At 44.1% G+C, this 24,381-nt stretch overlaps 1 protein-coding gene across 11 annotated transcripts in view; it reads left to right on the top strand.

Annotated features, from left to right (window-relative positions):
- Nucleotides 1-24,381, top strand: part of CCDC141 (coiled-coil domain containing 141) — a 125,828-nt gene that overhangs the window by 21,496 nt on the left and 79,951 nt on the right. For all 11 annotated transcript variants that reach the window (XR_006414411.1, XR_006414412.1, XM_044426939.1 and 8 more), the window contains exons 3-5: nt 1,897-2,088; nt 11,721-11,829; nt 19,797-20,050. Coding sequence is in view for 9 of the 11 variants with exons in the window: in XM_044426939.1 (XP_044282874.1) it covers nt 1,897-2,088; nt 11,721-11,829; nt 19,797-20,050 (555 nt within the window). In the remaining 2 variants the exon portion in view is untranslated. The remainder of the gene's footprint in view (nt 1-1,896; nt 2,089-11,720; nt 11,830-19,796; nt 20,051-24,381) is intronic.

Here is a 24,381-nt window from a genome sequence, read left to right as displayed (position 1 = left end):
TCCCGAACCTACATTGGACTGTAACTCCCATCACCCCACGCTCAGCATGGTATAGTCCAACACATCTTGAGAATGCAAGGTGGGGGAAAGTTGTTGTAGGGTAGCCAAAGACTCAGGAGGATGGAACTCTAATCGTGGTGTGTACCTGCCTAAAATATTGAGCTGCTTTAGCCTGCCAAGGGTGTCTCTGTGTCCTCTTTTCCTGAGAAAGGCCTCTCCTCAAAGGCCTGTCCTGTCTGATTCCAATTTAGAATAGTTACCCACCAACAGTGAGCACCTGGAGTGCAGGCACCTGGTCACAAACACCAGGGTGAGACACACTGTGCCTGCATGTAAGCTACAATGATTATTTCTAAATTTGCCATCTATATCATACATCTGCATTAGTGCACACACATTTTACACTATGAATCTTCTCTTTGGGCAATTCCCAAGCGGCCACCTGAGGTCCAAGCTAGGCCAGGATTGGCTATTGCAGCCTTGGCCCAGCTGGTGACTTCCAGGTGTGTCCGATTGCAGTTCCCATGATTTCTGGGTGGCTGGTAATTAAGGGAGCTGCAGAACAACACACCTAGAAGATACCAGGTTGGGCAAGGCTGAGCTACTTTGACAGGAATTGATTCACCAAGGTGTGAGGCCAAGGTTGTTCCCAGGCAACCCTCTCCGAACATTTCAATGGGAGTTTCTGGAGACCAAACTGGGAACTGCCTCTATGAGAAGCATGTTCATGGCCACTGAGATGCAGGCTCCTCTCCAAAGGATGGAAGGTGTGACTTGTCATATATGACCCAACAAAATTCCCTTCTCTATGTGGCTCTTGAAGGAGAAGAGGCGAGTTTTCATTTCATTCTTGCCATCTAAATGGACTGATGGGCAGGTTAATTTCCAATCCAGTGTATATGGAGGTTGATGGGTTGTGTTGTGTTGTGCAAGAAGCTATGGACAAGGGTCAGTTGATAATGAACAACCCGGAAGATACCAGTGTGAGGAGCGAGGGGAATAAAAACAAACTCTGCTGACTCCTGCAGAAATCAAGTGCATGTTTTCTGTTATATGATAAACCTGAGTGATTGGGTTGTCGTCTTTAAAATAAACAAATAAAACTGGGGCGCTTGCTCATACTGCAGAGCAACAAGCAAGGAAAGCAACCACAATTAAGTGCCAGGCAAAGCAGTGAAATGTGACCCAAGTCTAATAGTCTCACTGACTTCAATGGAACTCCTATAGTCACAATGACATTGTGTAGAATTGTGTCCCAGATGTGTAAGTGATTAAGGGAAATAGCTTCCATATCAGCCTAATTATTCTTTGAAGTCATCTTGAGAGACCTTTTCTAATAATAATATCCAGCTTGTCCTTGGTTCTACACTTGCTCTGTTTTGCACCAGGAGAAAACAGGTTTATTTGCTCAGGCCTCTTTCTACTGCATGTTGCAAGGTTTTATCTGTTAGCTGTTGCTTAGCATTGCTTTGTTTTCTGTGTCTTAAATCTGCATGTGTTTTAATTTGTAATCTACTTGTAAATGAATGTATTGAATGGCAGGATAAAACATATTAAATAAAGTTTATTGCGTTTTTAATTCACGCAGTTTCAAATTGCAGTGCCAAGTCTTAACCGCCTAGAGAACCATGGCCACAGGGCAGTATAAAAATAAAGCCAGGCAGGCAGAGTGTGGATTCCTATTTTCACTTGCCTGGGAGCAGGTCTCACTGAAAGCGATATGCCTTTGCTTCTGAGGAAACTGAGGACTCTGTGGTCAATAGCATAATATTCCGCTTTGAAAGCAGTCGAAGAACAGGGTAAAAATGTTCCCCATAAACCAAAAAATGCCATAGTTGTTGTCTAAGGTGTGTCAAGAATACAGTTCTGACTGGTACACATTTCTCTTTTTTCCAGCCTTTGGAAGGCCAAGTGTGGGACCTGTTGCGTGAAGCAGACAAAACTGCAGCAGAAAACACAGATCAAGGACTGGTGTACGATGCCATGGCAGAAACCCTGGGCGATGCTTGGGACTCACTCATTTGCTTTCTGGAGAAGCGCAGGGGGCTTCTAAAACTTACCTCAAGTTTTTTTGAAAAGGCTCTCGAGGTTTGTGTCAAATGTATTTTACTTCTCAAGAGAGATGTCATATCGGAAGAGATTCCATTTCTTGTTTATTACATTCCTCCATTAAATTTGGCAGAAAGAAATGGAAAATGATCTCTGGTGTGCTGTTTCAAGTTTTCCCAAAAGAGGATCAGAACAAATTTTAGAGTGACAATATTTAGAATAAGTATTCCAGGATTGTGAGGTCTTACCTAACAAGGAATTGTAATTAAAAATAATGCAATAGTTTGAATACTTTTTAGGCCTCTACATATTGATGAAAAAGTTAATTTTCTTAAAACTCTTTTTACTTTTGTTGGGATTTCTCAGATGCAATTTTCAAATGCATCTTGAAAATCAGTGGACACCTAAGGATGTGTGGTTCCTTTCCCTGAAAGAAAAAGCACTCTTCCCATTGAAAGAATGGGAAACTTGGTGATTAGCCTTCACAGCTGAGGAGTTACTTACATTTCCCTCTGAATTCCTCAAATGTCTCACCTAAGCAAGAACAATTAACTACCATTATTAACTGAGTGGAGCAGCTGCCTCAGAGCTGATTTTTGAGTATCAAAAAATGTTAGCCATTATATTAATAACAGTAATAACTTGCTGAGGGACAAAGGAGGTGTTTACAGGATTTTTCTGTCTCAGGAAGCAAAATAAGTTGGTTGGACCTGCATACTGTGCACCTTGACTTAACTGGGGAAGGTGTCATTTGCTGTTCCATCAAAAATGGCAACATATCTTGAACCAGACGTGTGCTAAATTTGCCTTGAATCTCCAAATACTAATTTTATGTTTTCCCCCTTCCTCCTTCCTTCCTTCCTTTCTTTTGTGCCATCTGTTTATATGGTGCTTAACAAAAGTGGTAGAATAGGGCTATATCCTAAGTGCTTTAGGGCACACTCCAATGCATATTTAGAAGCTGGATGGGAATGCTGGGAATTGTAGGACTTTTTTTTCCCCTTTCCTTTGTATAGTGGTACCTTGGCTCATGAACTTAATCCATTCCAGGATTCTGATTGTGACCCAAATTGGTCGTGAGCCAAGACAAATTTCCCCATAAGGTTCAATGTAAATAAGGTGAATCCATTCTGTAACTATTTTTTTTAATCACAAAAATTTGAAGTGGGTGCACTCAGGGGGGAGGCAGGTGCAATCGTGGGCACGCTTGGGCAGTGGGGGAGAGACGGGTGCAATCACAATCATCACCTGATGCCAAGTTTGCGACCTGAGGCAAAATTTTTCAGAAATTTCTGTTCGCGACCCGATTTGGTCATGAACTGAGGCATTCATGAGCCAAGGTTCCACTGTATTTTCCTGAACAGAAATAGGAGAGAAAATGGAGGCAGGACTATGTGATTATTATAGTTACATGTACTTAACCATAGTTATGGAAGGGTTCATTTGGGCATTCTACCAAAGGGTCACTAAAAAAGCTAAGTTTTGAGGTAGGAATTTAGAGGAACTATAAGGGGTGATATCACAGAAGCATTCTGGGGGCAAACTACATCTTAGCCTAATTCTGTGGTACATAGCAAAAGGTTGTATTTCTTCCCTATAAGTGCATACAGCAATGATGTTCCGGGAGGGCAGGGCTGAAACTTCATCCCACCCATTTTCTTCCAGAATTCAGATTTAAAAAAAGTGCAATCTTCACTGGACTGAATAAAGGTTTTTTAAAAAACCCTTCTCCTTCTGGCAGGGGGTATTTCAGGAAAAAAAATTGACACGGAAAGATTGAATCTTCCCTTCCTGGAGCACCATTATCCCTGTCCAAATTAAGGCATTTTTACATGAGAGCAAAAAGTAAAACAATCCTCAGCTGACATGTAGTTTAGCTGTAAGAAGCAATTTCAGGTACATGGATCAGTAGCATAAACATGTTGTGATTGTTGAAGGGAGAACAATCACCGGACAGCAGTGGGTGAAGTTCATAGGCAGGGGAGCATGTCAAGGAGAGCTAGGCTGTTGAGGGTTTTGAAAGTAAGGATAAGAAATAAATGCAGAAACTTGAAGCCAGTGTGAGGGCACCATGTTGTCTAGCAGAAAGGGAAGATAGGGTGGCCAGATGGAAAGGAAAGAAAGCTCCAGTGGAGGTTGGTTGATCCAGTACTGGTGGGGCAGCATATTCATTCTGGGCTCTAATTGGAACCTTTAAGGAGCTATCCATGGTGCTGAACCATGGCTTTGGTTCAAGACCACATAAAGTTCCTATAAGGTTCCCACTGAACCCCAGCATGGCTATGCTGACATTGGAGCTACCAGCTTCCACTGGAAGTTTCCTACAAGACAAGCTGCACCTCCTGAAAATCCTTCTTCTGTTAAAGATGCAGCAGCCTTGTCCTCTTTTCCCCTGACTATGCTAAGTCTAGACAGAAAAAATGGCTTACAGCTCCCAGCATGTCCCAGCCAGCATACTAGAAAGTGCTGGAGAGAATTCAGAGGACAAGGCAAGATAGTGGAAGGGCAGAAGGGGTCAAAATACTCAAAACAGGAGGAAGTCTTTACCCAGGTGATGAAGGAGGAGGAGAAGAAGGAGAACAGTATGTGAGTTAGTCCAGTTGCTCCATCTTCAAGAGTAAGTAGAGGTATTTTAGCATTAAGCTCACATAGTCTAGGAGCCAGAGAAAGATGGTCGACTTAAAGACCAAATCATACACATGAACACTAGCATAAAGATTGCGCTTTGTTCTAAGCTCTTAAAGTGAAGCAAGCTCATATGTGATTTTGTCAGTTTCTGTAGTAACCTCACTACCATTTCTGTTTACCATTCTGTGAGGAAAACCGTGTGAGTTGTCATTCCCCACAGATGACTTTCTGCCTTTGTGTTCTATTTAATCAGCCACCATGTTGCTGTTTACAGTTCTATTCACTTCTCCTTGATAAGTGTCATGGCTTGGTTAAAAAGATTCTGCTTCTACTTGCAGGGTTATTTCCAAATAATTGCACTGGGGACCTTTCTGCCTGCCCCCTTGGCATTTCTCCTCTGGGTCCTTGGAATATGGCGTTCCTGGAAGATGGGGTCCCAGAAGATTTTTAAGCTCGGAGAGTTTGTCCAGGAGTGTGGAATGCAGGGTTGCCAGGAGACTGAGGACTCCAGGCCCTGTTTCTCCTGGTTGGGGAACATGCTAATGACTGCAGCACAGTTTGTAGCCTGCTGGAAGCAGGAGCTGGTATCACACACAAATGCAATCACAGCAGAAGTAGGAAGAGCTGGAAAGGGATTGTGCTGGCAGATGGCCCTTTTCTACCCGCCCCCCATCTATTAGTTATGTGCAAGTGTGAAGGAGCAAATAAGCAGAGTGGCTTTTTGAGAGGGGGGGTTAAGACTAGGAAAAAAATGGGTAGTTCCTTCTGCCCATTCACAAAAACATCATGGGGAAGGAAAGCAGGATGGGGAGAGAAGATATGGGGAGGCTGTGATAGTCCTTACCGCTGTTTTCCCACCTCCCAAGGGGTGAAGCCAGTGGGATCATTGCCCCCTTTACCTCCACCCAAAAATAATCCCCAAAGGTGTGTGCAACCCCTCTCCTGTGCTGACTTTCCCAAGGGTGAGCTCTGTTGGAGTGAATACGATTTACTTCTGAATAGACCTGTATATAAGCATCAGAGTTTTGCCTGTCCCTGCTTACATGCTGTTAAGAAACACTCTTTCCTTTCCTTCGGAAGAGAAAAATATCCCAGGCAGGCAGAGACTTCTTTTTAAAACTATTGCAATAAAGGGAACAGAAAGGAATGGCTTCCTTCCCATTCTTCTGTTCACCTGAGCACATGTTCCCACCCTCCTTTTGAACCCTGCTCCTGGCTGCTTCTCCCTCCTCCTTTCCCCTAATTGGCTAATAGGGGACTGAGAGTTACAATCCGTCCGCGCTGCCCCAACACCGGCCCTTCTTCCCAATGCAGCCCTGCCCCTGGTGGGCTACGATAGGCTCATTTTGTTCTGCCCAGCTTGTCAATCTTGCTTGTTTGTAAGCAGGAAGCCACTTAGTTAATATCCAGCCGTTTTGTCTATGTGCCGGCACTCTGCGTGCCCCCCCCTTCCTTACTTGTTGAAAAGGGAGGGGTTTTTTTGCTCCTCCTTTCTTTCTCTTTCATTCCCCTTGTTCCAAATCACCTCCCCCCCCCCCCGCCTTTCCTATCAATGCGCTATATCTCACCAATCTTAAAATAATTTCACAGTTGCCCATTCATTTCCAGGCCCAATCCAAAGAGCTGGTGCTCACCTTTCAATTCTTAAAGGGGTGCCTCTTCTTAGATCAAATGCCTGCATGTTAATTCCCTTCCTCTGCTGTCCCCTGTGCTGGAGGCAAGATTCATTTTACAGGAAGGGAAGGGCTGCTGTTTCCGACAAAGGGTTCTTTTCCTTTGCTTTAAACCTCCTTCCCTGCTGGGGGACGATGGACTGATGGACTCGGTACTAAAGCAAAAAATAAAAAGGTGAGCCCCAGAGGTGTGTGACAGCATGCCTCAAAGGATCAGCAGGCTTCCTTCCATAAAATAGGTATGTTGTGCTTTGTGAGGGCAGATCTGTGGCCTCTCACTGACAGTCCCTTTCTCTGGGAAGTTGCTAGTCCTGTGTGACTAGGCAGGGCCTCACGGCAGCCATTTTGTCAGTTTCCCAGCTTCCCAAAAGTGTCCTCAGGCCCCAAAGGGTTGCCTAGAGGCAGCACAATGTGTAGTTTGGCTTTGTATTTTTAGACGTAGGTTCTCTTGTATGTTTTGGTGCTGCCTTCCTTTTTACAAACTGCCCTGAAATCATGGGTGGAATATGATATATAACCCTCCTGAATCAGGGACAGCAAAGCCCTGCTGTCTCCGCTGCCCTCATTTAGCCCCAGACACTTAAGTACAATCACAACAGCAGCAATCACATTCCTCCATGCAGAGAAAGGTGCAAAGCTTAGTGCCTCTCCCTGCCCATACCTGTAATCCCTGTGAGCAAAGTTCCTGCATCTCATCCCATTCATCAATGTGCAGCCAGCATAGAAGGGACTCGGCAGGGCCTTGTGGGGACTGCAAAACCAGCTCCTTCCTTGGTCAATGTGTGAGGTTAGCTCCATTCACCGTGATGTTCTTGCTACCAGGCAGGCCGTTGAAACCTCCCAGTGCCCCTTGTTTTGCTGCCAAGCTACAAAGCTGAAAATGTGCCCTCTCCTTTTCTGTTCCTTTCCCTGCATCTTGAAATCCAGGCTGGTGGAAAATGTAGCTTGCAGAAAAAGTGTGGGGCAGGCGAATCCTTAATCATCTCTTCTGCTCATAAATTGCTGCTCTCTCCCACTGCTTTGCAGTGAAGCAGGAGCAGCCAAGACTCCTGGCCTTCTTTGTTGCTGAAACAGTCATCGGCGCAGCACCAAGGTATCATTTTTCACCTCCAGTTGCATACTAGGCCATCAGTTCTTCTCGCTGGAGCTCAACTAGTCAGCATATAACTCATCTCAAAACAAACTGCGGGGAAGACAACACAAAACTCCTCTGAGGCTTCTCTTTCTTCTCTAGCCAGGCAAAGGTGTCCTTGTAGCAGCTCTGCCCCAGTGTTTGGGGACAAGAAGGACTTCCCATCCGTTCCCCGGCCTACATGCAAATTGGGAGCGCTTATATTCCCCAGGAGTCTGGGGAAAGTTTGCAGCACCAGCCACTGCAATTTGGGAGGGAGCTGCAGGGAATATCTGAGCAGGAGAACACAAACAAAGGAGTAGCAGACAGTTTGTTAAACTTCAGTTTGGTTTGGTTTTTTGACAGTCTAGCATATTTTTAGGTAGGAGGAGAGAGACCAAGGATCAGCCTTTATTATGTCCTGAATTATCTGAGCAAGGGACGAATGGGAAATGTCATATTGACTTAAAATGGAAATACTGGAAATTTCTTGCTGAACTGTTTTCCTTTAAATGACAGAATGTGATTATGTGTAATCTTTGTTTTATTATGATAAAGTGCAAGCCTCATCTCAAGGATATTCTTTAATGAAAATCAGAAGTGAAATCCCAAATGCTGAAGGATAATGGATTTGTTTTATATCATAAAGATCATAAAAACAGGTTGGCACATGTGAGGAAAAGCAGGCAGAGCAAAAGGGTTATTTTTCATCATCATCCTTAATTTCATCTGAAGTTTCAACATGCTGAAGTTCAGAAATTCTCTCTCTCTTTCCCTCTCCTCCTTCCTTCCTTCCTTCCTTCCTTCCTTCCTTCCTTCCTTCCTTCCTTCCTTCTCAGTCTGTCTTTCCCATGGGCAGTTCTACACTGAAGAACAAGGCTCCAGTGTGAGATTAGATAGAAGTTAATACCCGTTTTAATACTAATTTACTAGTGTTCACTAGTGCCTTCCATCCCCTTCCAGAATATTTGTTATGGTGGAAGCACTCTTTCATAGGACAGTCCCCAAAATAAAAACAAGCTGTATGAGCAAAAATTAGCCTACCAATTTTGCCTGTCTTGCTGCAATTCCCTTGCTCTGTCACTACTAGTTATTCTGGCTAGGAATGATGGCAACTGTAGAACAAAAGAATGGAAGAGTCACAGGGCCACCCAAATAACCAGGCTAAAAACACAGCCTGTGTGTTTGTATCTTATGGTTTTCCCAAAGAAAATCTAGTCAGGTATTTGTTTTAAATCAGTGACTATAGTTGTCCATACATCGGCAGTTTATTGTAATGTGCTTTATCAAGGGCTATTTTGGAAATTATTGGACAATAGCTGTTTAACCCTTGGCCCAAAATTGAGGTTTCAGAGTAGTTTCTGCTGCATGGAACAGTTGTTTTTTTAGACAAGTTCAACAGCACACAGCTGGCTTTCAGGTGCTGAAAAGTACTGAAAAGTCTAAACCGGGGTGGGAAACATGTCACCCTCCCTTATCATTGGCCTCTGTTCACACATTTCAAGCCACAAACCTTTCTTGCAAAATGCTCTTTATTGACCAAATTGTTTTCTGGAAGCACAAATGCCCAAAATGAATCGCTGAGCATGCACAGAGTGGTTCATTGACCCCAATCTCGAATTTACTTCTAGAAATTCTCCTTATAAATATCTTTGGGGCCCCTTCCTTTTGGGAGGGGGCTTTTGGAAATGAGCACTCCTCCTCTCTCCTTGTCAACCATCTAATTGGACAGCCCTCCTCTCCCAAAACTGCAGCATACCAGCTGGTCTGTCTCTGAGAAACTCCCATGTTCCAAGCGCTGTCCCACTGACTGTGCATCTTGGTCTTTCTCAGAGGCTGCCTGCACACCTGGGGAGTCTGGGCCTGAGATAAGCACCTCCGCTTTTCTCATCTCAGTGCCTGGAATTGGCCCACATTCCCAGGCCTCCCCACTGCTCCTCCTCTGGATTCCTGTCAGCTGGCCTTGAGAGTGCCTGCCAAGAGCAACTGGCTTCCTCACTCACAACACTCTGTGCTATTCAGCTTGATATTTAGGTAGCTAAAGGAACAGCTAATCTCATATGAATGTCTGTGTACACTGTGGTCGCTTGGTGCAATTCTCTTTTTGATGCCCCCACTGCTGGCTGTGAGTGGATGGAGACCAGGGAGGTACATGCTTGCTTATATTCCTCCCGCACCCACCATTTGTGGAATTCCCTCTCCAGAGACATTTGACTCTCACCTACCTCTTGTCATTTAGGGACCGGGCTGCCCCATTTCTATTCTCCCAGGACCTCTGTCTGTACCTTAAGCAAGATTTTAATTGTTTTTAATAGTGTTAACATTTTAAATATTCCATTCACTTTGAATTTTATCTTCTTTCTTTTGATGTGTTTTCACATGCTTTCATTTTTTGTGTTTTGGTTTGATAACAGTTTCTGTATTACTGTAGGGGCCATCCCATGCAGGCACGGCGGATACTTTTTGCAGATGAATAGCTGTCATTCTCATTGTGTAGACACGGCTGGGAAAAAGGCCCTTTGTGGGTTTCTCCCTTATGCAGTGATTGGATTTACATGGATACTTTCCATGCCAGCACCCAGGCTGTTCCCAGGAATGCACGGGAGTGGCATAGGAGCCCTCCATACTTCCAGACAGCCACGTGATGGATGCCACCAGACCAGGCTTCGCCAGCCTTTCAGATGTGCTGGTCTGTTCTGCCCAGCAGCCTCACCTGGCACAGCTGCTGCTGCTGTGGTTTTCACTCCCCATTGGCCCTGCCTATGGAGCAGAGCTGTTGCTTCTCCAGCCAGGGACAGGCAGGGCAGGGCAGGGCAGGGCAGGGCAGGGCAGGGCAGGGAGTCCTCTTAACCTGGCTTGGTATTCTGGGAATCTAATGAGCTGGTCAATGCTGGAAATGATGTTCAGGAGGAAGTCTTTGCTGGCCGGACACAATCTGTGAGCCTAGCATGGCTCCCCATAAATGAGGACTTGCATTACTGAAAAGGAAGAACAAGGAGGATGCCAATTTATGTACAGTTTCCATGTGCTAATTGCACACACACAAACACAAACATACACATACAATGCAGCTTAAGGAAAAAGGTGTTATACTTTAAACAGAAATATAGTACCTCTCACCATAATGTGGCAAACTGTGATCAGGAGGCTCTGACTATTGTCCAGGTGCTGTTTATGGGCAACTTCAAGGCCCCACAATTCCTTTTTTAAACCTAACTTGGGCTGTGGGTTCTTTATCTTTCAACTGGAGCCAGTCAGAACAGCCCTCAGCCAGAGGATGCCTTCAAAATAGAGGACTGATCTCTGGCAGCCTTTCAACTACAGGGCTGTCCTCTCTCAAAGGGGACACACCATCCGAGTCAGTGGCAGACCTTTCTTTAGCTCTGGTGAATAATAGCAAACACTTCCTCTCCAACTCATAGAAATGTTAATAATAATAATAACAACAACAACAACAACAACAACAACAACAACTCTGCAGTTGCAGCCCTCACTTTACTCAGAGAACCTTCCTTTGAAGTCAAGGGCACTTTCTCCATGCTCATTCATATCTGGGATGGTGGTTTTTACCTGCAGTGGTGCCCATCCAGGCTGATCAGGCCCTGCAGACACAGAGCAGTGCTTTGCACCTGGATGCTGAGCGGGCAGGGGGTCAGCGGGTTGGGCCTTCCATGGACTGGCAAACATAACTAATGCTAGCAGAACTGCCAGCTCTGACTGTATGTTTTGGGCTGGTGGAAGTAACCCCAGTCACTTCCTTTCTCTTCCTTCCACTGGTTGATCATTTCCCCCCATTTGCTTTGCAAGAAGATCCTTGTTGACAGCAGCAAGTGCCAAGGATTAGGAATACAGGCCAGAGTTAGAAGCTTATGCTATTTATTCAGTATTTTTCACCAAAGAATCCGAAGAGACGTCTTTCCCCAATATTTCCCACTCTCTAGGCCAGACTTCCTTGTACATGGCAGGGATGATGCCTTAAATTGTAAGGCCTGAAAGAACAGAAAAAATATATGAAAAATCCAGACATTTATAGTGCAATCCCATGCATGATTTGGCAGGAAAAGTCCTACAATTCCCAGCTGGGAATTCTTTTCTGTTGAAGCATAAATAAGGTTGTGTCCTTAAAGATCTGACTGATCACCACTGGAAATGCTTTTGGAGACCTTGAGTGGATGAGGCTTTGTTGGTGGTAGTTGCAGGTCTTGGAAGTGTTTTGGTTTGTTTGGTTCCTTCCTCTTCATCATTTTTCTCTTCAATAGTTTGCGGTCAAGATTGACCAGGTTGAAGATTTCCTGCGGAATTCCCAAGAGTTTGAGACACCTGAATCCTTGAAATTGCTCCTGTGCCAGCACAAACTTCATACAAAAGGTATGAATGGGGCTTTCTTCTTTCACTGTGACACATCCAGAATTGAGGGACAGGTGAGCCATTTACAACTTCTTTGAAGCAGAAGGGGAAAAAATGCAAATTCTCTGACCCATGGCTTTTATTTTACAAGTACTTGAAGCAACAAACATGTAACCACATCTGCCTTTCCTTATGAATCTTCTCTCTGACAGAGTGTGACCTTAGACATTCTTACACTATAAACTTGATCATACATGCCCCATGGCCAATCTAGTTGGGGCTGATAGGAACTGCAGTCTAAACCATCTGGATGGCCACAGGTTCATCATTCTTAGCATTTCAGGTATTTAGCATTTGGGAGCATGCTAAATAACTCATGGATCCCAATGTGCATTTAGATCCTAACTTTCCAGCTGAACAAGGTGAACATTATCAGCATGATCCTGTTCTCAGGAATTGTAGGACCTTTTGCATAGGAATGAGCCCTAAAATACTCATGAAGCATGAAGGAAACCTTGACCTAGAGGATGATGATGATGATGATGATGATGATGATGATGATTATAACATTTCTATGCCGCCCCTTGCCGAAGCCTCGGGGCGGCTTACAACACAATAAAATACATTGAAATACAATAGAACATAATAAATTACCATTAAATACAAAAATACAAAAAATACACTGAGTTATGAACATAATAATATAGAATTAAAATTATCAGTATAAAATAAGTAAATAATATAGGAGGAGAAAAGAGAAGGAAGAAGAAGTTGCCCTGGCCAGATCATATATTTTAACAATTAAAATGATGTCACCACTCTACCTTTATCACAATTCTTATCCAGCCTCTAAAAACTCTCTCCTGGGAGCCTGAGGACGCTTGGCGATTGCATGGACTAGAGTGGACTGGAGAGTGAGGGCTACTGTGGGGTGGGGAGAGAAGGCCTCTTCTTCAGCTAGCATGGAGCTTGCAGAATACCCCTTGCACCTGATTTTGGGTGCTGCTCCTCCAGCAGCTTCTATACCCCATTGCACACTATTGTTAGGCATCCCTAGCTCTCATGAGTGGCTTTTGTGGTGGGGCGGTGAAACAGGGATGGAGGGCAGAGAATTGCCTGTTGCAGTGGTGGCGAACCTGTGGCACGCATGCCGCAGCAGGCACACAGCGCCCTCTCTGTCAGCCCACAAGCCAAGTCACCCCAGTATCACCCCAGCAGCTGAGGATTGGATAACAGCACACACAGGGGCCATGCGCATGCTCAGAAAGGAGTAGTGACGCCAGCCGATGATGTCATGAGCCGTGACTCATTAGCCATGACTCATCGGAGTTTTCGCATGGCTGGTCAGTGCCCTGCCAAGGATATATACAGTGGTACCTCAGTTCATGACCAAATCAGGTCACAAACAGAAATTTCATAAAAATTTTGTCGCAGGTCGCAAACTCTGCATCGGGTGACAGTCCCGAGTGTGCCCGCCTTCCCTGCATGGGCATGATTGCAGTCATGCTGGGGGTGGGAGATGGCTGCATTCATGCTGGGTGGGAGATGGCCGTGATTGTGCCTGTGTTCCCTGCCCGAGCGCACCCACGTCTGCACCCGCCTCCCCCCAGCGCACCCACGATCGCACCTGCCTCCCCCCAGTGCACCCACACCAGCACCCACTGCCCCCCCAACGTGCCCGCGCCTGCGCCCGTCTCCCCCCACCCCCCGCACGATTGCTGGTGGGGGAGATGGCTACAATCTTTGTTGTTCTTTGTCCCTTTGCTTCAAATTTTTGTGAGTAAAAAAAATAGCTGCAGAACGGATTACCCTTATTTACATTGACCCTTATGGGGAAATGTGACTTGGGTCACGACCAATTTGGGTCATGACCAGAGTCCTGGAATGGATTAAGTTCATGAGTCAAGGTACCACTGCATATATATTTGCTTGGACTGGCTGTGAGTTTTAATACATTCACTTTTATTAAGGCAAGATTTTAGCTTTGAGTTTTCTTATGAAAAATTGAAATTAATATCTAAGATTTAGCAAAGAGATGTTCTAATTAAGAGACTGAGAAGTATGAGCCAAGGTTTGACAAATTATCAGCATGCATGCAACAGCAAAGATCACATTAATTGAGCGAAAGCACGCCAAACCCAAACTTTTACCTTTCAATAAAAAGCTTTTTGTATCATTGAAAGCTCTGTTATTATGTTTTTCTTTTAAGACAAAAGATGTTAATGTATGAGTTTTTTCTAAACTAAAACCTCAGTATTCAGGTTTTATTGCAGTGTTGGCACTTTGCGATAAATAGGTGGGTTTTGGGTTGCAGTCTGGGCACTTGGTCTCTAGAAGGTTCGCCATCACTGGCCTCTTGCACTGCCTTGCCTGAGCTTGGTCAGCATACAGAGAGCCAATAAAAACCTATTCCTCTGAATTAATTACAGTGGCACAGCAGAAAAAGGTTGGGTTGCCTGAAGTCAGGCTCTGAGAAACTCTTCCTTGTGAGGTTCCTGACACAGAGTCCCCAGCCTGGTGCCCTCCAGAAGGGTTGGCTGGGAATTAAAGGAACTGCAGCCCAGAGGGCATCAGCTTGGGGGAACCTGTGTTAGGAATATTGCAGCAGGGCTTCTGGTGGGGGGACCCATGTGCCCTGCTCTGCACCAGCAAGGCAGAGGAAGAGGATGCTGAGCTGCATTGCCTGCACATGCTCACCTGCCTGTCTGCCTGCTTATCAGCCGACCAGCTCAGCCATCAGCTTCCCGCCAGACTATTAGCCCCAGTTTTGAGAATGGGAACTCATCAGGGCACAATCAGATGAAGTACCAGAGAAGAATGGATGTGGGATGAGTTGTACAGGCCTGCTTGCTGCAAATGGAAAAATTGGTATCTTTTCAATGTGAATGATGCATTTGATAAAGCACTAACATGGCTTCCTGCTGCTAAACTGAGTATCGATGCCATGTTTTTGCATTTGATTAGAAATACAATCCAAATGAATGTTCCTTATTCAAATGGGAAAAGGACATTGAAACCTGCACGTTTTTTGAGGTCTATGAATTGGCAAGAGCCCTGCCCAAGCCACCTGGCAGCTGAGCTTCGGGCAGCGGACTCATCTTGGCATACATTTGGCTGGGAAAGGCAATTATCATGGTTTTGGAGCCTTGAACTCAAGCTGGAATCTGTGGAACTAGTCTTAAGCGGAAGAAAGGAAAGGAAATGGAAAGGAAGAACGGGAGCCAAATGGACCAGAAGCAAGATCCGCCAAGGATGACTCAGTCAGTCTTGACCTGCTGGCAAGACGTTCCTCATGACGTTTTAGGGGATGTGTGGCTTGCTGAACCCAGTCAGTTTATCTCAGGCTGCCAGTCAAATCAGCAGGCTTTGGTCTACTCCAAGCAGGGTCTACAAATCTCTGGAGGAAGATGTGGGAAGGCATTTTCCTATGCTGTCTACCATGGCTGAGGCCATCCAGTATGGGATGGCAAGACCTGGTTCCTGGTTCCACTACCCGAGAGCATTATTTTAATAGCTGCTACCCTAATGTTGTTCTTTATCCAGGTAATGTCATTATATGGCAAAGACGCAGGATCTGTTTCTGGCTCTGCATAACTGAGTGATGGATCCTTTGCCTGCTGAGTACTGTTGTCCATCTGTGCTGGGAAGCTGAATTAGCAGGCTAAAAGGGAGCCGAGGGCAACTTGGAGAGAAATATGTAGCAGTTGTGGTTCCATTTATGTTGCATCAAGACAATTGTGATGACTCCACCCTGAACAACAGTGGTTTCATAGGCTCTGTGCACCATTTTATAAAAGCTGCAAAATACTGTTTCTAGTCTGCTGACTTATAGAAACTGTGCAGAGAAGCTAATGTCTATTTAAAGGGTTTCTAAAAACAAGGGCCAAGGCCAGTTCATTTGCTTAGCAGATCATGGCAAAACTTTAGAATTAACAAACCTAAAAAAACAGGGCTACATAAAGCAAATATATGCAGCAGATAAATCAGCAGCACAGTGTTAAGGAAATGCCATAGGTGATTACAGTACCATTTGAGACTCAATGAGCAAAAGATAATGTATACAAGCCATTAGACTGAAGCAAGAGCAGGTGGTTGGAAGTGGGAATGGCCCAGGTTGATTGACATGGGAGGTGTTTAAAGTGCCGCTTTGGCTTCCAGTCCACATCCTGGATATGCTTACAAAGATCCGAGTTCTGAGAGAGTATCAAAGGATCACATGAACAGTGCTGGAAAGCAAACCAAAGAAATCTAAAGCAAATCCTCATAAAAACACATCTCTATGCTGTTATCAGTATCAATACCTACAGAATCTGTGACCCTAGTCCAGCTAAATTTAGTTGCAATCTATGCTGTGTCTTTAGATTAAGCCTAACATACTTATCAATGAGTAAGCTCTGTTGAATGCAGTAGAACTCAATTCCACATAAACACTGGGAGGATTCTACCCAGAATCTATTTATTTATTTATATCCTGCCTTTTTGCTACAAAGGGCTCAAGGCAGCTTACATCATTCTCCTCCTCCATCTTATCCCCACAACAACAACACTGTGAGGTAGGTTGGGCTGAGAGTCTGTGACTGGCCCAAAGTCACCCAGTTGGCTCCATGGCTGAGCGGGGACTAGAACCCAGGTTGCCTGAGTCCCAGTCCCAGTCCCAATCCCAGGCTTTTAACCACTACACCACACTGGCTCTCACACTGTAAGAAATTTTTATCAGGTATTAAGAAGTCCATACATCTGATCATGACTATGTGTAAGTACAGTATTCCTTCATAGTACTTCCTTCCATATAAGCATGTTTTCCAAATAGGATACTGGAGCGTTGCATTATTTTTAAAAAATCAATATCTTGTGGAAACGGGCATAAAATGAAATCCATTTTAAAAGGCTTTCTAATCCCTGATGGGTTTGTTGCTCCCTGTTTCTCCTTGACCCAGAAATTTGGTCATGTAGTTTTAATCAGAGATTACATTTAAAATAAATTAAGCTGCTGGTGGCTGGTGTAACACTAACAACTTTCCTGCATTAAAAAAACAACCCTCATCTGCTGGAAAAGAGAGTAGGTTGAATTCTATGCAATTTTGTTCAAGATAACAGAATAGAGAATTGAAGGCTGGTCACTTTAATATGAGTTTAGTGGTCTCCATTCAATCTTCATTGGTGTGAAGCACTCATCACAGAGCAATTTGGCCCAAGAACACCTGATCATGATTGATTGCCATTGCAAAAAAGAGGCCCATCACGCAAAACAATCCTATGAAATTGTTTGCCACAGGGAAAATAGGCTTTGAGAATACGGCTGTTTCCAGAAGGGACAAGAGTTGATATCTAATATGTCTTATTCTTTGTTTTTGCTCTTTTCAGGGAGAGAAGTGGGTAGTCATGTATATAATTAAAATTGTCTTTCATATTGTTCAGTGTATGGCAATCAAATCAGATTGTATCAACAGGTAGGCTGGTAAGGAGAAAATATCTTACCTTCTACTGAAATATGGGTAGCACTGCCCCCGTCTCCTGCCTTTTATTCTTCTTTTTAAAACAGTAAATAATTCAGAAATGCTCTGTGAACCCAGCTTCCCAGCAACCTTTGCAAAACGAAGCAGGAAGAGCATGCTGTTCCTACCCTATCTCTTCTCTGAGCCTTTCCCTGTGGTTGGATCTTACCTTCAAGTGGTGCTCCCAAATATTTTCTTTTTTAATTAACTCTGGCTATTTTTCAGAACTACATATCTGTTACATATCTGTTTAGATGAAGTTTCATCTAAACTTGCCACTTTCACCCAATTAAAGTGGAAAGGAAAGGACAGGATAGGGAAGGAGGTAGGAAGTAGCAGAATTTGTTTCTGTCTAACACAGTGATTCTTGGCAGAGTGGCCACCAGAGTATCCTAAGAGATGTGTTGCAAATCTCTTTTTATACATGCAAGCCTAGAAATAGCTATTATAATTTAAGTAGAGATACTGCTCAACCCACCAGGAGACCTGTGCAATGCCCGTTCCTGTAGTTCTTTATTTTTGCATTAGAATTGGACAGAGTGGAATTTGGCCTTCAAATAGTGAATGCCTTTAAACAGAGTACCATCTTCCAGCAGCTCTTCAGTCAGAGGACTCTGTGAAAGAGGACACATGGCCATACACTATGCTCTGTTAGTTATGGAAATGACTGCCAGGGGTGAGGGAGGGCACAAGCCCTGCTCCCTCTCCCTTTCCCCTCGCTGGTCACACTCCATGGACAGGCTGGGAAGGTCTGAGTCAGGACACCTGCTTTACACAACCAAGCTCCCCACTTCAGGCCTCCAGCCCCACTGCATGGACAATGGGAAGATAGTGGAGGGAAAGGGGAACAGCAGAAGGGGGCTCCTTCTTAGAGCAAGCTTCCTCCCTGAACTCAATTCAACCTGAGACTGGATCCTGCCAAAACGCCGATCCCAGCCTTAACATTACAAACCTGCCATTAGCCCCGGCTGTCCTGCAGAATATTGGCTGCCAGGGACCCAGCTCCTCGTGGCACATGTGCTTGAGTGCTGCGTCTCACATGACATGTCTTTAGACACCTCTGAGGAGTAACACTATTGTCAGATCGTGTGTGTGTTCTCATTTCAGCATGAAATCAACACACACAAGACATTTTTCCCCCAGACAAGGCACAGATGTCTTTTGGAGATAAAGAAAAGGTCTCGTGATGTGTGGTTACGTTATGAAAGAAATCCATCTTTTGGGAATTGCATGATGTCTGTTGCCTGTTGAGGGACAGAGACTTTCAGTGGCTGAAATAATGGCCACAGTAATTTCTCTTGGTCAATATTGTGGGAAGTGCCAATTAGTAAGAGTGTCTCTGAGGTAACGAATGTATGAAGTACTCGAATGGCTCCTGCTGCCACGGAGAGGTAAAACGCTCCCACTTAGCTTTGCCCTTTGCCCTTTAATCTGTTTTTGTAAGTACAAAATGTGAACGGTGGTGGCCAGGAAACATCTTATCTTATTGAGATACTGCATGGAGTCATATAGCACACTTGTTTGCTTTTTAAATGAAAAGCAGTCTGAACAAGTTTCATGCAGATTATGTGCAAATGTACGTAAATACCACTGACATAATCAGGGATATGCAGACTTCTCAGCTGAATAAGCAGGATAGATGGATTGTTTCCTAAATGTCACCACTGCCCTCTGCTGGACATGATAATATTCAACCGGCTTTGAGGCTATAATTTCAATGGAGCGTTCTCCCGCCATGCGTTGAGAACAGTTCAGGAGTTGCTGGGCACACCTGAGTTGCATGTCTCTGCTGGAGGTGAAGAACAAGGTGGCACCTCCTCCTTTTCCATGTGCAAAAGCTGACCAGCCTGGCACCTGGTTCTTTCTTCAAGATTGGCAGCAGTACAGCTTCACCTCCCTGCATAGCTGTGCAGAGCACTAGCCTGTCACATCACCTTTGCCGAGCTGGAAAGGTGCGGCCCTGCAGCTGGATGGGTGGCCACATTTGGAAATGGAGCAGGGGGTTGGACACAATGGCCATATAAGCCCTTTCTAGCTCTACGTCTCTTCTCTTCTCTTCTCTTTCCCCCCATACCCAAAGAGAGCAGACTAGCTTAGAGGATGTAGGGCAGGCCTTTTGGCACACACAGATCATCCCTCTGGATTCTTGCTGTTGCCCAAGTAATTGCCCTACCCTGCCTAATGATGGGGCCAGATGTGGGGAGCCAGGAGTTTCAGGGTTTCAGCAAGTGAAGCTTGAGGCAGTGATTAAGAGCAAGGTGCAGGTCAGGGACAGTGATGATGCCAGACACAAAACACTCTCATCCAAGTGTTTATTCAAGCCCAGCACTTACCAAAACAGTTTCCTAGTTTATCTCCCCATTCAGATAGATGACAAACAAATGGATGCCAATATTTTCCCCATGCATTCAGATCAGCCACACCGTATTGTATGTGACATCTTCAAGAACAAGTTTTAAGTTCTCCCCCCCACCCGCCATGCTTTTTTTCCAGAGCTTTTACAAAAGTCATTGGTCCTCTTGAACAAAAGCCAAGACCTTACTGAATTCATAGAAGAATTCAAATCTGATGGCCCGAATATCAATCCAGAATTCTTCCAGGGAGCCCACAGCAGCTGCCTGAAAATTGACAGGCTTCTTGAAGCTCTGCAAGACCGGAGGAGGCAGCTGGACAAGTACCTGAAGCTGCAGCGTCAGGGGCTAGAGCAAGTCCTGCACATCTGTCAGTGGCACCACCGGGAAAATCAGGTACAATGTAAAAAAAGAACACACATCTATATATATGTACATATATACACACATATGCATATATTAATGCATTTATACAAGTGTACGTGCATGCATACTGACCTCAGCAGATTAAAAAAATGAGGTTTTATGTTTTGATTAGAGACTATGTACAAATGGGATTCAACATCTGTATTATAAGGAGGTCGGAACCTACTGAGATCAGTGGAATATTAATTCTGGGAAACAATGCTTTGAGTTGTGCTGTAGTACTATCCCCTGGCATACACGGAAGTCACTTGAATCCCACAGAAGTCAATCCTGAAGCCAGTTATACATTCCCGAGAGCAGAGATAGGGAATGTTTTAACCCCCTCCAGATGTTGTTGGACTGTATATCCTACCTTTCTTTGCCATCCATCATGTGACAGGGCTCATAGGAGGACTAGCAGTCCAACAACATCTGGGCAGCAACACATTCCCCACCTATCTCTTAGGGTTCGGGCTATTGACTTGAGTGGTTCAAGTATACATAACCTGGTATAGGCTAACTGCCTACTTGTATATCAATGAAACTAGATCAGTGGAATATAACACATGGCCCTGGCTTACAAAACTTTGCTAGAGCTCTAACTTTGCCTTTAAAGAATAATGCAGACTCTAAGCCACTTGGCTGGAAGCTAAATGTTTGGAATTATGGCAAAAATTACAATAATAGCCAGCACAGAAAGGAAGAGGGAGGAGCACTAAGTTTGGGCTCCATCCAGACCAATGATAAAATTCAGTGAAGTGTTTCTGTTGATGGAAGCACTTCTTTCATTATTGGAAACTGGGATTAGGTACCTCCATGCTCTTCCCTGTACATGGCATCACGTGTTGCTCTGATTCTTCACAGGGAGCGGGTGCTGCGGGAAGGAGAGGGAGAATGTCCTGTCAGGCAGGTGGACTCCATTCATGCAATATTGACTTCCATCCTAAGTTCAGTCGGATTGCAGCAGGACTAATTCAGGGCATAATCCTATGTACGTTTAGACAGGAAAAAGTCCCAACTGCTCCAGAAAGCTGGGAGTTTTAGAACATTTTTCTGCTTAAATATGCATAGGCTTGCGCTGCCAGCCTACAATCCTATATACACCTACTTGACAGTAATTATCACTGAACTCAGTGGGCTTGCTTTTAAATAGACTTAGGTACAGATGCACTGTTGGTTGTAGATACAACCTATTGTTTTCCCCATCCCTAATTTCCATAATTTATTTCCTGTATTTATATATATGCTAACCTCTGTACATCTGTACATTTTTTTCTGGATATTTTTGCCAGGTGCAGTTTGGTCTCTTCTGAGATCATAACATTGCATATTGCTTTAATTACAAATGAGGATGTAGCAAATATGGATAAAAGGCCAACACAATAGGCATTTGTGATGTATGGCGGGAAACAAAATGACAGGGATGAATCACAGATGTGTGCAGCCTGTGTCATATGAAAGGCATCTTTGGTGCACTCTTTCCTAGTAGAACTAATACCATTATAAATCTCTACAATTGTACTCCTGCCTCACCCAGGAACTGTAAAGCAGGACCAGCCATCCTCTTCAAACCAAAAGGCCAGAATCTATTCCAGGAAGGTGCTTGGCAGCTATATGCCAGTGATGATCAGGATGGAAGACAAAAAATGGGGCCCCAAAACTGCCAACATATTTTAGCTTTGGCCTCTTGGGGCTAGGAATTAAGCCTTAGGAGAGGTATTCTGACCTTCTAGAAACTGCAGAAGAGCAGGAATGCCACCAAAAAGAGGTGGCTGGGGCAGAACCAGTGCATATTCACGTGGGGACCCCTAGAGGGCTGGGTTGGGGCTCAGGTGGGCCTGATTTAGTCCCATGGCCTGAGGAGCCATACCCCTGCCCCAGAGGAACATAAAGTAACATTTGAACATTTTGCAAACTGAATTAAAAATTAAAATGTGCAGCTGCTCCCAAGAAATGTGCCCAGTATTTCTATATCACCATCCCGAGTCTGCTGTGAACAGGGCCCTTCAAACTAATCACATTACAGGGAGCAAGTAGGTAAGAACACACACACGATTACATAGATTTGCATTGAAAGGAACGTTGAGCCCGTTCTCAGTGAACAGGATCTGCGTGTACATTGGTGCTCATGTAAGCAAATCAAATCACTGGACTGGGAGATTCTTTACAAAGCCTTTATAAGTATGACTTGACAGTGTTAAACCTGTTGTGGTTTTATACTTTCTATGACACAGAAGATCTTAAGCTTTCCATGACCTTTCTTCTTACTCACTGAAAATCATGATTACCTTCCCAAGAGGCTGTAATTCATGGCAAAGGAAGGAGGTTTAGTTTAAACTGAAACATCCTATAACATTATACAGAAATCATTTTAACAAATATCTCAAGATACTTGATTTATGTTCTCTGAAAGAGCTGGCAGCCTGGGCGTATAAATTAAATATGCAAATGGCATCAGCACTTTATTGCAGATTCCTCTCAGAGCTCTTCAGATAGCCCCCTGGTGAGTGCCATATTACCTGTTTTGTAACGCGCTATGGGGACATTATAAATCACAGATTGTTCTTTGCATTTTTATATAAAATCCCGCAAGTGGAGCCTTATACATTTGCCTGGGCTTGCCAGGGGACTGTGAAGCATCCATCAGATGTTAATAATTGCCCATGGGAGGACTCGATTTACCAGTTTCTTGACTAGATTGATCTGTATCCAGAATGACAAATCTTTTGTTCCTTCAAAAGTGTCATCTCCAAAGCCATTGGCTATATACTGGTAGCTCAGAACAAATCCCCATTTTAAGAAAATAAAGGGAGAAGGAATTACAAAGCATGAGGCTCACCCATTGCAATGCAAGTCATGAGGACATCACAAATTACAGTTCATGAAACTCGACGTGGCACCATCTTGATAGCTGTTTCTTTATGTCGCTTGGGACCAAGAATCTACCTTGGAATCTAACATTTCTTTCCTTGAGACAGCTTCTCAATGGTTAAAACCAGTGTTGCAAAACTTGTTTGGCAAATGATTTAAGAAAATAAGTTGGAAAAATATCTTGTAGAAAACTGATACTGCTTAGTAAATGTCCTTTGGTACAAAGCTGCCACAACAGGAATGTTGACTTCTTTCCAATAATGTTCGTTGCTCTGTGAGTTCTCTTTCAAAGACTGTAGATAAAATCGAAACTTTTAATGGACATATCTCTGTTGATTGTATGAACACCCACCCACCCATCTATCTCTTGTTCTTAGTGATAAACTTACAAGCAGATTCCTTCCTTATCTGCTGCTTGAGATTACTGTCTCCTCAAATCAGCCTGTTTGTGGAAATGCTATATTTGTAGTGGACAGAGGTGTGCATGCAAGTGCCGATCCCAATGTTCCTGTGCATCTGGATCTTCTATGTTGGCTGAAGCATGCTGGGAGTTGTAGGTCTTTTTCTAAGTTAGCATAGGATTATATACCTTTAGGCATTTAGCCCTAAGATCTGAACGGGTGCATGTCGGAACATGCTTACAAAACCCCTTCAGACCTTTGCATTAAATACACAAAGAGGAGCCCACAAGCATGAGGAGACACTGGGAGTGAAGCTTGTGAGCAGACCTTATAAGAGTTGTAACCTTTCATACATGTGGTTCAACATCTCACACGACTTCTACCATGTCCAGAATCTGAAGAATTTTGGTACTGTGACTGGCAAGTGGAACAGAGCCGAATATCCGCCACATTTTCCACAATCCCATTTTAGGCATAGAGGCCGCAACCTCATTTTTCTGTGGGACAGCTAGAAGTTGCTTATTGGGAATACGTACTGGTATCCTAAAACAACATCTTTTCCCTAACTTATAATTGCAATGCAATGAACTGAGCAGCTTCATAATTTCTGCACACTATTGAGTAAATCCTTTTCATTAATTAAAACCAAGAGGCAGACAGGACTATTTTGTACATAATTATCTTGGCAAGCATGCCCATTATTAATGCATTTTCCCCTTATTGGCTCCCAATCATGTCTTTGAGAGGTGAACAAATAAATTATAGTTACTCAAGGCACTTGTGCTCATTTATTCATAGCTAGTTCCTCCAAAGTGGAGACCAAGGTCAGAGATGATAATTTGTTAAGTAATTCTTCAGGAATAATAATAAGAATAAAGAAGGTCCTGAGCTACCTTAAAGATGAACAGATCTATGTTGGTGCGAGCTCTAGTAGGCAGTAGCTTATTATGATCATTCCGCTCTCTCCTTGTTTTCCGTAGCTGTACCAGGGTTATGCTTCATCATAGCTACACAGGTCAGCCCCAGCCTGGTTTGCTCCAGATGTTTCAG

This window comes from Varanus komodoensis, unplaced genomic scaffold, assembly GCF_004798865.1.
Source record: "Varanus komodoensis strain SLA01 unplaced genomic scaffold, ASM479886v1 scaffold18_1, whole genome shotgun sequence".
In the NCBI taxonomy this organism is placed as follows: Eukaryota; Metazoa; Chordata; class Lepidosauria; order Squamata; family Varanidae; genus Varanus; species Varanus komodoensis.
This window is presented reverse-complemented; position numbering and strand designations above follow the sequence as displayed.